This window comes from Lonchura striata, chromosome 6, assembly GCF_046129695.1.
Source record: "Lonchura striata isolate bLonStr1 chromosome 6, bLonStr1.mat, whole genome shotgun sequence".
Classification (NCBI taxonomy): Eukaryota; Metazoa; Chordata; class Aves; order Passeriformes; family Estrildidae; genus Lonchura; species Lonchura striata.
In genome coordinates this window covers 28,627,534-28,641,173 of record NC_134608.1, presented here as the reverse complement: position 1 = coordinate 28,641,173, position 13,640 = coordinate 28,627,534, and the positions used below count along the sequence as shown (strand labels likewise).

Below are 13,640 nucleotides of genomic sequence, written 5' to 3'. Positions count from 1 at the left end.
AGAAAAATCAAAAGGCCTACCTAGAAAAATGGCCATCAGTAAGAGTCAGAAAAGCAGCCTTCGAATTTCTAATATGCACTGCGCTTTATACCATGACACTGCAGCCTCTGAGGGTCAGATTAATTAAGATCAACAGCAGCTGCAGTGCAACGTGAGAAGCACACGGCCACAGCTCTCACCACTCCAGCCCAATTACCTGCAGCATTCCAGCACTGGGCAACTGGCAACTACAATACTCCTCACCAAGCCATTAATTCCCAATGGCCTATTGATAAATGCTAAGAAAAAAATAAATTCAAAGACAGATTGGATAGCTGACTGCACTGCTGCAAGATGCAACAGTGAGTCTCCAAAATATTTGCCAGTCAAATCTTTATAGTTGTTGCTTAACTTTATGTGAGAGCTGTGTCCAAAGACAGAAATATGATAGCAACAAGGTGCAAGCCATCTTCCCCAACCACTTTATGCTCCATTTCTGGAGGCTAGCCTAACAAATTCACTAAATCCAAGGTTTTCTTCCCTGGCCAAAAAGATAGTGATCACTGACAAAATAAATTCTCTAGTCAACTACTGAGGACAATATCTAAACTAATGAAAGAACTAAACTAAAGAACAAGCAAGATCAAAGAGTATTTGAAAAAGACATTGCTTGTTACAGGTTGCATCCATTAAGAAAAGCAAGCACATGTTTTGTTTACTGCACAAGGCAGAAGAGGAAAGCAACAGATTCAGACATTCCTTATTTATGTTTTTTTAATATTGTCTCTAACACCTATTCTCTATCAGGAATCCATTCAAACTTGGATCTATCTATAAAAAACTATTGAATTATTGTATCAAAGTTATAAACTTCATTAAAGGGGAAAACTTAAGTCTTATTTTTTTTTAATTAATAATTGCTCTACAGAAATCCTGACTTTATCAAAATACAATGCTGTTACTAGAAGCACCTTCATCGACATAAGCTTTCCAACCTACTGAAAATACTTCAGTTTTCAAATATATCAAAACCTAGGTAAAAGCAATCACAACAAAAATGTTGAATTGTTAAAATATGGCATTTTCCTGTCATAACAGCTGTCCTCAATTTATTCTTTATTTTGAAAACAAAGTTAGTTATTAGCCTGTGTCATTTATTAAAGTTAGACTAACCATTCCAAATTGTCAGAAGTTCCTATAAACCTTTCTACACAAGACAAAGACACAGCACTTTCTTGCAAACCAAAGCTATTTACTTTGTCAAAGTTGATTTACTCATTAACATGAATAACTCCCTGCAGATAAAAAATGAGTGCCAAATTTCTACTTTAACTTCTCAAAACTTCTCTAGGCCTACCAAATTAGAATCTGCTACATGAGAGTACACAGGACAAGTCAGATATGTAACAATCTCAAGATCCTACTAAGTTACATAGTTTCAGCTCCCTTTTAAATGCAAAATACTACAGATCTGCTGGCTAACAAGCTAACTTTTTTTTTTAATTCTGTTTCAGTAACCAGGCAACAGACAACTGTCCAACTGAGAATTATCTCTCTGAACAGCTGGCAATCAACACTTGGGAGGTTTTGGTGGCTGGTCTCTTTTTTATAAACTAGTACAAAGATCAGTGATTACTTTAAAAATCTATACAGCTCTAGATTCCACCTCTGAAATCTCTGCTCACTATTTAGTAATTTCCTCAGTCCCATTATCCTTGAATTACTTATATAAATGTTTACAACAGAATCTGAAAATCTTACATATATACTTATGTAGTGTCTAATTAGCTAATGTCAACACTTCAGAAAAAAAAAAAAGAATCAAGAAAAAAAATGAAATGCATTTATTGATGTATGACAAAGCCCCTCAAGGAAGCAGAACAACAAATAGCTAATAACTAAAGCCATTCTTGCTTCTAACTCCATTACTCTTTTCCACAGCTGAAAAAGCAGTATATCACTTCGACATTATTTCAAGTGCTGATTTTTAAAACATTTCTTTCCTTACTAGATTTTTTAAGTGTTATAAATTAACATGATAAACTCTATTTCTATAAAGGAAATAATAATGGAGAGCCAAGCTGGATATATTACACCTTTCTCCTTTCTAGTAGTTTATAGGAGTAATGATGCTATAAGATTATTAATTATAAATTCCTGTAACTTAATGTGTTACTTATACATTCAATGTTTTTGAAAGGTCTTTAAGAGTCAGAATAAGAGCATTTTCAGAAGGGGACTGGTGCAAAGATTAGCTAGACTATATCCCATAACACATGAATGATTTAAAAAAATAATATTTAAACAGAAAACATCTAAAAATAGAAGTCCCTGGATAAAAGCACAAAATAGGCACACAATATTTCATACACTGTCTACATGAGATGGAAGAGGAAACTTGCACCTTTTATATTCTCCAAACATTTATGTAACTACTAACTAGAAATCTGCTATAAGAACAACATATCTAATATATTTCTAAAACCAGTAAAATCTTATCCTCATTTAATTTTGCCTTTATTAATCTCAGCTCTTAATATTATCTAAGTACACCTATGACATCATATTCCAATAAACTGAAAAACACTGACCAAGTTCAAATTCACTCAAGCACCAAGTTCAGATCAGGCAAGATCCTGTTGCAAGATAAACATGATGTGATGTAACATAATTTTGTGCATGTGTGTGCATTTGTGAAAGACCGGAGCGGGAATGCAGAGAGGGAGGGAGAGAGTCTGTGCACGAGGAAAGAGAGAGACAGAGTATACAGCAGCGTTTGCAAGGGAGAAATATACATGGCCTGAGTGGCTTTGAGTCCCGTGCTCACTAAAATGCAGAATGAGAAACACATAAGCAATGACAGCTTCAGACAACAGAAATAATCTTTTTCTATTATTAAAAAAAAATATATTATAATAGCTTCAGAAGAGCCACTATCTTTATCAAGTTAGCTAAGTCTGTATTCAATTTTTAAACCAAAACCTAGTAGTCAATACACACTGTACTTTCTATGCAGAAGGATCAGTACCATTTAGTTTAAAAGTAGGGCATATTATGCCATTTTAATTTTATTTCTGCTAGTCTTGGGGGACATGCCTGAACAGAAAAGAATCAGAATATCCAAAGTCAAATTGCAGGAGTCCAGACAACAAGAAAAAGTCAGCGGGTAACCTGAAAAGAGAACAATAAATTGTGTACTCAAAAATAAAACTGTAGTGGACAGTAATATATTTGTATACTGCTTCCTATCTTGTAAACTAAAATGTTTAATGCAAAGCTGTTTTTTCCTTCAATTTCTTGTAATTAGAGCTGCCATATAATTCTTCAGTAATTATGTCACCTTTTCCAACAGAAATCAGTCTGCATACTGAAGTCCTATATCACAGAGGGAAAAGAAAAAAACACTATTAGATCATAGGAACTACTCGTAACTTCTGTATTACAAGCACCTTCCTCCCTTCCAAACAGGATCTTACTCACTTTTCTAAAACTTTTCGGAAATACAGAAAACTTTTATAGAAGCTTCAACGACAGAACATTCCACCGCGAAACATACATTAAACATATTTGTAATCACAAGCATCAGAGGTAAGGACTAAGCGGCATCTATTAGGAAAACAGTAATTGTTTAAAAAAACTTCATAAGAAAAATTAATCATAACTTTGTCTTATCTCTTTCACAAGGTTTGTATTTCCTATGTTATATGAGCAAGAGAGTCTGGAAGAAACCCAAAAGCCAACAGCTCAAGGAATGACAGGACCTCTGAAAATTCCATGGGCTGGTGGTCAGACGCAAACAGAAATACTAACAAGAGCTAGCCACGCTGGAATCCATTTCCCATCCCTGTTCCATGCTTTAGCAGCTATCAGTCACCAGCTTCCTTAAAGCACACACTCTCCCTATGACACAACGTGGCTGCAAATTCAAGGCAGACTGTATAAAGTCAAACTGGAACTTCATTTGCACCTGTTACTGTGAAAATGTTTGAGTGGCCCTGTCCTGGTTATTATTGCTTCTGATTTTAAGAGAGAATGTTTATGCCGCAAATGTTTTTCTCATGTCTTTCTAGCTTGAGACTTTTTATTTTTGAAAGGTTCTTCTGTTAATACTGCTGCATCTTTACAGTTTCCTACACAAAGTAAAAAAGAAATTCTGATTTAATCAGAAAATAGAGGAACTATACTAGAGCACTGAACAAAAGATCTAATCTTTGGAGCGTCCTTTCCAAGTGAGTGTAAATAAACTGTAGTAAAATGAAAAGGCTCATAATTTGGTATTTGGAATATTCTTCATAAACACCAATTTTCTGTAACATCCTTGCATATCTGATAACCCCTCATGTATAATGCAGAAAATCTATTTCATTTTCATCTATTGACAGCGAATTTAATTTACTATTGCAGCCCTTTACCCAGATTATGTTATTAATTCTGCAATCAGGCTCTTTAGAATACTTTATTTCTTTCAAGAGTTTTCACAATTCTACATTTGTTTTTTTTTTATCCTAACACACCTTTCAAAATAAAGGATAATGTTTTTCCTACCTTTCTAAAAAAAAAGTAAAAAAAGCTTCAAAAGCAACACACATCAGTTCATAAATTGTAACTTGCAACAGAAAAATCAAATCTACATTCAACATTTCAATCTCTGACTTTTCAGTATTATAAACTACATTCGTTAAGGAGATGTACAACAGGTGCATTAGAATTTCCACATCAACAATCATATTTGTAAATATCCAAAATATCTCTGTTAATAAAAAGTTACCCCCTTCTGCCTGACAGTAAAGTCAGAGGACACGAAAGCTCAATACTCCAATGTTAGTGTTCTGTTTACATCCATACCAACTGCTTTTGCTACTTTGTAGAATTCAGTCTCGTTAAAACAGAGTGAAGGCAAAGCAGCTATTATTTTCCAACAAAAAAAAGTCAGCAACAGCTAGTCAACTCAATTCTAAACCACCAGTTACTCTTCAAAAATAACAAAATCAAAACACAAAAGTGTCAGCTATGTTATTTTGCATCAGTTTTTAGAAAGTCCTTTAGAGCAAAGTCCAATTACAGAATGCTAATTTGATCATCTTGAGGAAAAAAATCCCCAATTATTCAACTGCAGAAGCTAAAATCTTGTCTATCATTATATAAGACTCCCTCTTCAGAAATCTTATAAAGGAGGAATGCTAATTCAGGTATTTATTACTGTTATACTCAAATATTATAAACTTCTCATGTGCACTAATACAGCTAACATAAAATGCTAATTTTTTAATTCATCCAAAGTATTTCAGTTTTATAACAGATTTTTCTTTCACCATCATGATAAACATAATATAAAGAATATCTAAAGAGCAGTACTTGTCCTCTTTACTTCACTCCAGAGCCAATGAACAAAGCAGTGAAGCAGAAAGAAGGTACATAATGGATTTAAAGTAAATGGCTCATTCTTTACAAGGCAGTCCCTCATTTTTACTCATTCTAGCTTAATTGTCATTATAATGTCTGGAAACTTCAAACGAACAATTATCTTTACGCCACCTGTCACATTGGTTCCTTAAAGCTAGATTTTTTTTCTTAACAAAAAATAAAGCAGTCAATGTTAATGAAAATAATATTTTGTAGAAATACTGTAAATTACTTTAAACTTATTTCAAGCAGTTAGTATCCAGTTCAGCCCATTCCATAAGTTAAAACAGACAGAACATTTATATTCACAATTGCACTTTGAAGCATACTTTTCTGAGACAATGCTTCCTGCTGCACTGGAAGCTTGACCATCAATATATCAAACACACTGAAATTTACATACATGCCTGAGAATTTAAAAAAAAAAAAAGAATTGGCTAATTTTTGCACCTACCTGGATAAAAATCTTTGGATTTAGACAGCTTGATGGTGGCCCCAGTCTCTTTCTGCAACTGAACAATTGTCTGTCCTCCCTTCCCAATTATAGATCCAGCAGCATAACTAGGTATGAGGACCTTTAGAAAATACTGGCCATCCTCTGAAAAATTGAGATATGCATGGTTAATATGGCTTATAAGTTGTCATTTTTCCTCCCCAGACCCACAAATAAACAAAAGGTTACATCTTTAAACTCCTTCACTAATTCATGCATTTATATCTAACCAGTTGCGTCATTATACAAGACATGTTTAGCCTATGCCTTTGACAGTTTAAAATATCTACTTTTATTCTAAGCAAAGAACCCACAGAGGTTCCTTAATTCAGTTAAACAATAATATTGCAATTAAATTTCAAAGGTAGATTTTTTTTTTTTTCTTTTGCAATGGTAACCACAGCATGCAGAAAAGATCAGACCCCTTTAAAAAAACTAAAGCCCTGCATGAAAACGTGGTTAGTGACAACTACAACCTTGCTTGGAAATACTGCAAAAGAAATTACAAAACCAGGAAAGAACAAATTGTAAATTCTAATGGGCTATTTGTTTGTCATTAGCAAACACATGAGAACAGCAATTAGCTATTGCTTGCATTCTTCTTAAGTGAGCAAAACGACTACTCTGCTACCAAATAACCCACCCAAAATGTGGGGTTTTATTCCAAGCATTTCAGCCACTGCCAAGAAAACAACTCAACATAGTGAGGATGGAATCACTTGCCTAAGTAATCCTCATGTATTCCTTTAGCACTTCTTAAGTGACAATGATCTCTTTTAAGCTCATTAATTAAAGGACACTAAGAAGAATTTTTCCCAATTGATCAAAAGCCTAAGTCACTTATTTTAAATACACTTAAAAGGTGACGAGATAGACAATGCCAGTCCTCTACCCACCACTAGCACTAAAGCATACCATCAAAACAGGAAAAAAATATATAGAATGAACGGAGGGGAGAAAGAAAAACGGATCCCGGTCTGATTTGGAAACTGCAAAATTTTCAGTACCCTCATGCAACTGCTAAATCCAGCTATACTGTAGTCTGAGGACCTTTCCATAACTGTCTCTGAAGAAGTGCAAGGCAACAGGGATACGCTGGCTCCCCAGACTTGTGTTCTCCCCAGCAATTATGGCAATGTCCCATTGGCACAGCTATCAAAATATCAAGAAACCTGTTCCATAAAGTTGGTTCTTTGGGTATTTTTTTTACTCCTAAGCAGAAGAAATTAATCTGAGTTCACAATACTTCTCTATGACTATAAAGCATCTCAGTTAGTGCCTGTGTGTGACAGTGGTGCCCACCCGTACTACCATAGCTGGGGAACCATGCACTATGTATAGCCAGACCACTGCTCTCAACATTGGGCAAATAAATTCACCTCTGCCTCGGTGCATTGTTATGACGACTCCAGCGCAAACGGGGAAAGGAGATGCTGGTCCCGTTATAACTCATCTCCTCCAGGAACAGCAGGATGTTAACTAGCGAGTCCCCGTAGCCGAGGGGCGACTCCCCCCGCCACCAGCCAGCCCTCGCCCCCGGCTCGGCACGGCAAACACACGCCGTGTACGCGCTGACAATGGAAGTGAGGCCAAGGAGGAGGAAAACGCACGGCAAGGCTGAAATTCAACTTGCGACCCCGAGGATGTGGAAGGAGGGAAGAGCTTTTGCCGTCTCTTTCCAGCTGCCATTTATTGTCGCCCATCCTTAAACGGGCGAGGGAGATAGCTGGGCTGCGGGAGCCCCTTGTGCTCCCTCCTCGCCTCCGTAGGGTCACGGCTGTGCAGCCCCAGCGTGGATATTAAATAAAAAGACTGGTAGATGCTGAAAACCGACGCCATTTTGATGAATGATAACATTAGAGAAATGGGAATCTTTGGGCGGGGGGGGGGGGGGGGGGGAGGTGGGGGGTTGGAAGAGGCAGGCAAGCAGGTAGGGAAGCGGAGAGGTGGGTGGGTAGGGCGGGGGGGTGGGGGTGGGAGGGAGGTGACAGAGGATATACCCACCGCCCGTGTTGGTCCTCTTGGTGCTGCCGGCTTCAGGGGGGGCTTCAAGCGGTCTTTTCCGGGAGTCCGGCGGGTCCAGGTCTATGGGAACCCCGGTGTGGGTCCCGTTCTGCTGGATGGGAGCTGCCGCCATCATGTTTGCTGCTGCTCGGAGGAGAATTGTCTCTTCCCTTCTCTGGTGGGGGGGCAGGGAGGGAAGGGGGGAGGAGGAGGAGGAGGAGAAGGAAAGGGGTGGAGGAGGAGGAGGAGGGGAGGGGGCTTGTCCCGTTCTCTTGTCCTTTTCGAAAATGTAGAGCTAAGATCGGGATTGTCGAGGATGCTGCGCGCCTTGTTTATCTGGCACCCGGGGGGAGGGAAGGGAAAGGAGGGAGGGAAGCGGGCAGGACTGGACTGGAGGAGCAGCTGCAGTGCAGTGTCAGGAGATGAGGAGAAGGGAGACAGGGGAACGAGGGGGGCGAGAGAGGGAAAAGAAAGGGGGAGAGGAGAGGAGGGGAAAGAATGAAAAGAGTGAGACAGGAGGAGGAGAGGACAGAGTGAGTGGGAGAGGAGAGGAGGGGAGAGAGTGAGTGGGAGAGGAGGGGAAAGAGAACGAGTGAGACAGAATCGGTGGGAAGGGAGGGAGGGAAGAAGGGAGGGGGAGAAGGAGGGAGCGAGCGGTGTAAATGGTGGGCGAGGGAGAGAGTGGGAGATGATTCACGCTGTTTCTGAGCCCCCTTCCGCCCCTGCCCGCCCTAGTGCCGCGCCTGACGCTGCGACTCAGCTGCCCGCCGCTGCCGGGCTCCCGTGCCCTCCCTCGCTGTCGGGCTCGTGTGCACGGGGGTGGAGAGGGGGATCGCTGCCGGGGTGGCGCGGCGCTGCTCGGCTCTATCCCCGGCACCGCGGGTGCCTGGCTGGGGGCTGGGGCCGCCACCTTCAGCTGCACCGCAGAAACCCTAAAGGCAGGCTAGGTCAGAACCATGGGAGGGGGCACAAGGACGGGGGCGTACGAGGGTGGGGTGGGGATGATGGGTTGGGGGGGATGATAAAACAGAAGGGCGGGGTTTCAATCGGAGACAAGCGGGAGACGAGGCCAATCGGAACAAAAGAGAGAGAGGCTGGGATTGAAGCGTCTCGCCAATGCCGGGCCGCCGCTGGCGGAGCCGTTGAGGGGAGGCGGGGGCGGTTTAACCTCCGCGGCGGGGGCGGCGGCGGGGCGGTGTGCGCGGGGGCCGGCTGCCGCCCCGGGAGGGTCCCCGCCGTGATGCGGCGTCACCTGGGTTACGCGCTGCGCCTCACAGGCCCGCAGCTGCGTGGGAGGAGGGCTGAGATCGCCCGAGGAGGCGGTGGGATAGCGGGGACATGTCCTCGCCGAGGCTGGCTGCACCACTCGCGCGGCGCGGCGCGGCGCGGCCGGGCCCTTCCTTCCTCCGTCCGCGCTCGGTCCCCGCCGCCACCGCGGGCGGGGGCAGCGCTGCCGCTCCGCGCCGGAGCCGTGGACGCGCCGGGCTGCATCGCGCAGGCTTGTAAAGAAATTAATAAAGATATTATTGTTACATTGTGACAGCCGGTCTAGCCAGAGCCGTGCGACACAAAGCCGCGTTGCTTACCTAAATATTTCGTAGAGAATTTAAAGACATTTCACTGCGGCGAAGGTTATTTCTGCTTACGAATCTCAAATTATTCAGGTGGAATATTAAAACGTTGTGAGATTCGGGGGGATGGGGAGGCATGGCTCAGGGAATTGTCTGTGCACCAGGAAAGCGTTTCTAGTATTTGACTCTGCTGTTTATTGACCCTTTTCCTTTGAAAAAAAAAAAGTCTCAAACTGCTGTAACTGTGACGGTAGTGGTCACTACTGGAGCATCAATTCCATACAAAGTTTAGGGACGTGTGTTTATTGCGTTACACCACGCTCTGTGCTAAATTCGTATTGATGTGTGTGTGTGCGCGGCATGGCTGCTGACTCGATTCCTCCTAATGCACGAGCTTAAAACCTGGCTGTTAGTGGATGAAATCCAATTTCCATTCTAAGCTCCCTGGGAGACAGCCTTAGTTTTAGTAATCACTTACCATTAATACTGCCCCAAACAATTTTTAATACTTAAAATACACACATCATATATAATATATAGCACATCACCTCTGCTGATAAATTACAAGTCAGATAGGTAATGCATTATTGGATATTAAACCATGCACATGCTAACATCTAAGCAGGCTCCTGCCCAAATGCATTCACAAATTAAAAACTCAATCCAGCACTGTACATAGGAAACTTCCAATGACTTCTTTGGGAATTGTGTCCCAGGAATGTGATATGTATCCTTCTTGCCAGCAGGTGAAATATATGCAGCAGATTCAGTAAAAATTTGATAGCATATATGGTCAGAAAAATGATTATATAAAAATGGAACTTTCTTACTCATCATATACCCCTTGTATCTAAGATACTCTGACTCATAATTGCTTAGTTTACTGACTGAAATAAAATTCTAGGCTTCTGTTACCTTGGCAGTTGCTGACACAATTATGGTACAGCAAACTGGGGACTGGTTCTAGCTTTTCCATTTTCTTTACTAAGTTACAGCCGAAGAATTTTATTAGTATTTGAGCTAGAAAGAGCATGGCATGGCTTGTAAATCTCTGGTCCAGTTTGTAAGGTCATCAGTCCTAAGAGGCCTCTTTTTATTTGTAAACCAAGCAAATGTCTTGCAGAAACTTTTGAAGACAAAAATAAAAACCACGATGTTTGAATTAAGCCATCTTGAGTCAATTTCCGCAGTGGAACTGGATAAATTATAACACTGCTCCCTTTATCTCACTGACTATGTCCTATTCATCTGTAGCAACACTGAAACAAACAATTCTCTAGTTTTTAGACCACATCTGTTTTACTGTGCCCCCTGCACCAATTTTAATTATGTGACAGATCTGATTGGATTCAGCACCTGCAAGTCCTCCCTTTGGGATCTCCAATTAGCTTATAAAGCATTTGCTTGATTGCGTTCTTGAAACAAAAGTATTGTTTCATCATAACAACAGAAATATTAAAAGTGTAGAATAAAAAAAGCTTTTAATGTGATGAGCGTCTGTGTTGTTTGTATATCTAGCTTCCATAAGCTTAGAGGAAAAAGTGGTAATCCTGAAACCTAATTTCCTCAGACTCAGCAGATGTCTGTCCTGTGTTAGCCTGTTTCTTTACTGACAGCTGTTTCACAAGTGCCTCCCCTCGTCTCTACAGAATGCCTTTTGTCTAATGATTTCCCTCTACATTATGTCCCATCCCACTTAGACAAGCTTTTTCAACTTTTCTAGTAGTTTTAGAAGGTTTTTTTTATAATTTCAAGAAAGGCTTGTTTTTGAATAAGTTAGCTTTAGCTGGGTAACTAGCCTCTCAGCTAGTTTCTTAGTAACAGTTCTACTTAACTAAGCAGATAGCTGCAAGTAATCAACATTTCAACAAATACCGATTTAGTATTAAGGAAAGTTTCAATTATTACAGCTATACTTCAGAATATGCACATTTTTCTCCTTATTTAATTGTTTGGAGCAGTGATAATGAAGGTCCAGGGGGGAATATCACATTAAGTGCAGCCCTCTAGTGGCAGAGGTCACTTGGAGTTTAAAGCAAGCTGGGTCTTTGTCATGGATTGGGGCAGTGAAAGAAACAGCTTTTAGCAAAATGCGGGCACCTGCCCTGCATTGTTCATGGTCTGAAGTATGAGTGAAAATAGTTATAATAGCCTGTGCTAATACCACCGTGCTCCCTCCTATTGTAATATCTGTGCAGAAAGTGCTGATGGAAAATATTAAAAAGTGTGTCTCAGTAGAGTTTTCCTCTTTTTCCAAGTCTGTAATCTGTTGTTCATCTTTTCTGTTTTCAGCCAGCTCCAGGCTGGCATACCTGACCATAGGTTTTTCAAAGAGCTGTGGGATCTTGTTTTCTTTCCTGTCTGTATCAGTCATATCCTACCACATAATGTATTCTGTAACTTCAGTAAGGGATTTTTCCGAGGTGACATGGTGTACAAATTCCATTTGCCAGCTTTATTTGTAAAATCATTCTCAGCTGGTGGATGGTAGTATTCAAATTAATCTCTCTCACAGACATGGAACCTATGCTTGGAATTGAAAGGGATTAGGAACTGGGAGAAATTAAGCATATATATTAACAAACAGAAACCTGCATAATAATTCAGGTGATGTTTTAGTAAACATCACTTAATCTGATAAAGTCTACTTTGTGGAACAAGATGCAATCCCCTGTTTCTTTTAGAGGTGATGGATAGTTCTCATCTGACTAACAGAATGAGGAGTTCATTTTTCCCCTTTTGGGAAATATGACAGAGTCTACTAATCATTAGATGAAAAATGATACCTCTTAAACATCCTGGCTAGGTAAAAGAAAACAGATTCTATCTTTGTCCAAAAGGACTGGCAGCTTTTCGTTACTGGATGGTTGCTGTGACTCCTGTAAACTTTGGCTTCACTAAAATTACAGTTAGTGATGAACTCAGAAGATTCTTCAACATCATCTTCTGTTTATGAAACTTTTTTCCTCCAACAACCTACCAGTTAAACTATGATTATTGTTGATTAGGTTATCCAATTGTTGCTTGTTTAAATACTGCAGAATTTGTTCATCAGTAAATATTTTTTTAATTGCAGTGGAAATTGTCCAAGATTCCAGCAATATTAACCAGAAAAAAATCAAACCCAGCATTTGGGAAAAAAGTTGAATGCATATTAGATAGAAAATGACCCAATTATATCTGGTTATCCACATTTACATTGCTTTCCTTATCTGCATTATGTTATATAGATTGCTGAACTAAAAGCCAAGTGTTAATAGTCATACTCTTCACTGAAAACACCATGGACAACTGCTAAACCTTTTCAAATTATAGATCATTGCTGTGTAGTAGCTTTCTTTTTCTGGGAAACTGAGGATGATAACATAAAGTCAGTGAAAATGTGACCATATTATTTAATGTGAATATATTAGCTAAAACTCTTTCTCTGGTGGTGGAAGAAGGAATTGTTTGTAGGAAATCAATGTCCATTTCTTCTCTCTCAGCAGAGAGGTCACCTGTCTCCTACTCTGACAAAGTTCATAAAAATTCACAGATTCTTTTTTTTTTTTTTTTTACTTTTCTTCAGGAATAAGGAATTGAATTGATCTGAGTCCTTCATTGCTGAATCTAGGGTTTACCTGGGTTATAAGGGTTTACCTGGGGACTTACCCAGATCTCACTGTAGAAAACAAGATAACCTCAAGACAAGATAATTTTCATCTCTCCCAAGGAACTGAGATTGTGGATCCAGATATCTGAAATTCCAATGGCTCAGCACTTACTGAAAAAAGTCATCCCCCTGGTGATCTTTATGTACAGTAATTTAAAGACCTTTCATTTCTCAGAATGAAAAAAAAATAAAGGCTAGATTTCAATTGCCTTCCAAAAATAATAGTGTCTTCTATTTTCTTTAGGTTGTGTTTTGGTTTTTTGTTTTGTTTTGGGTTTTTGTTTGTTTGTTTCGTTTTTTACTTGGTTTTGTTTGGGTTTGGTTTTTGGGCTTTTTTGTTTGGGTTTTTTTGTGTGTTATTTTGGTTTTGATAGAAAAATGGATATTCAGGGATTAAAACTGCTATAAACTATGAGTTAATTCCACTGTAATGAAACAATGTAATATCCTGTGTGAGAAATACAGGATCTCCTTGTGTAGCTTTGTCAGTTTACATGTTACTGATTGTGTACTTTTTGTTACTATCTTACAAAAAGGA

At 39.9% G+C, this 13,640-nt stretch overlaps 1 protein-coding gene and 1 long non-coding RNA gene across 3 annotated transcripts in view; one reads left to right on the top strand and one right to left on the bottom strand.

Moving 5' to 3' along the window:
• NOVA1 (NOVA alternative splicing regulator 1) overlaps positions 1-8,626 on the bottom strand; it is a 142,823-nt gene extending 134,197 nt beyond the window's left edge. The window contains exons 1-2 of one of the 2 annotated variants that reach the window (XM_021539320.3): positions 7,880-8,626; positions 5,837-5,980 (exon numbers count right to left, since the gene is read on the bottom strand). In XM_021539320.3, the coding sequence (XP_021394995.1) occupies positions 5,837-5,980; positions 7,880-8,015 (280 nt within the window). In that variant the 5' untranslated portion in view covers positions 8,016-8,626. The remainder of the gene's footprint in view (positions 1-5,836; positions 5,981-7,879) is intronic. The other variant, XM_021539319.3, reaches the window with a different exon arrangement.
• Positions 8,627-8,678: 52 nt separating this feature from the next.
• LOC116183735 (uncharacterized) lies at positions 8,679-13,311 on the top strand. The gene is made up of 2 exons (XR_004148421.2): positions 8,679-8,826; positions 13,019-13,311. It is a non-coding gene; the product is annotated as an uncharacterized LOC116183735 (long non-coding RNA).
• Positions 13,312-13,640: the final 329 nt, after the last annotated feature.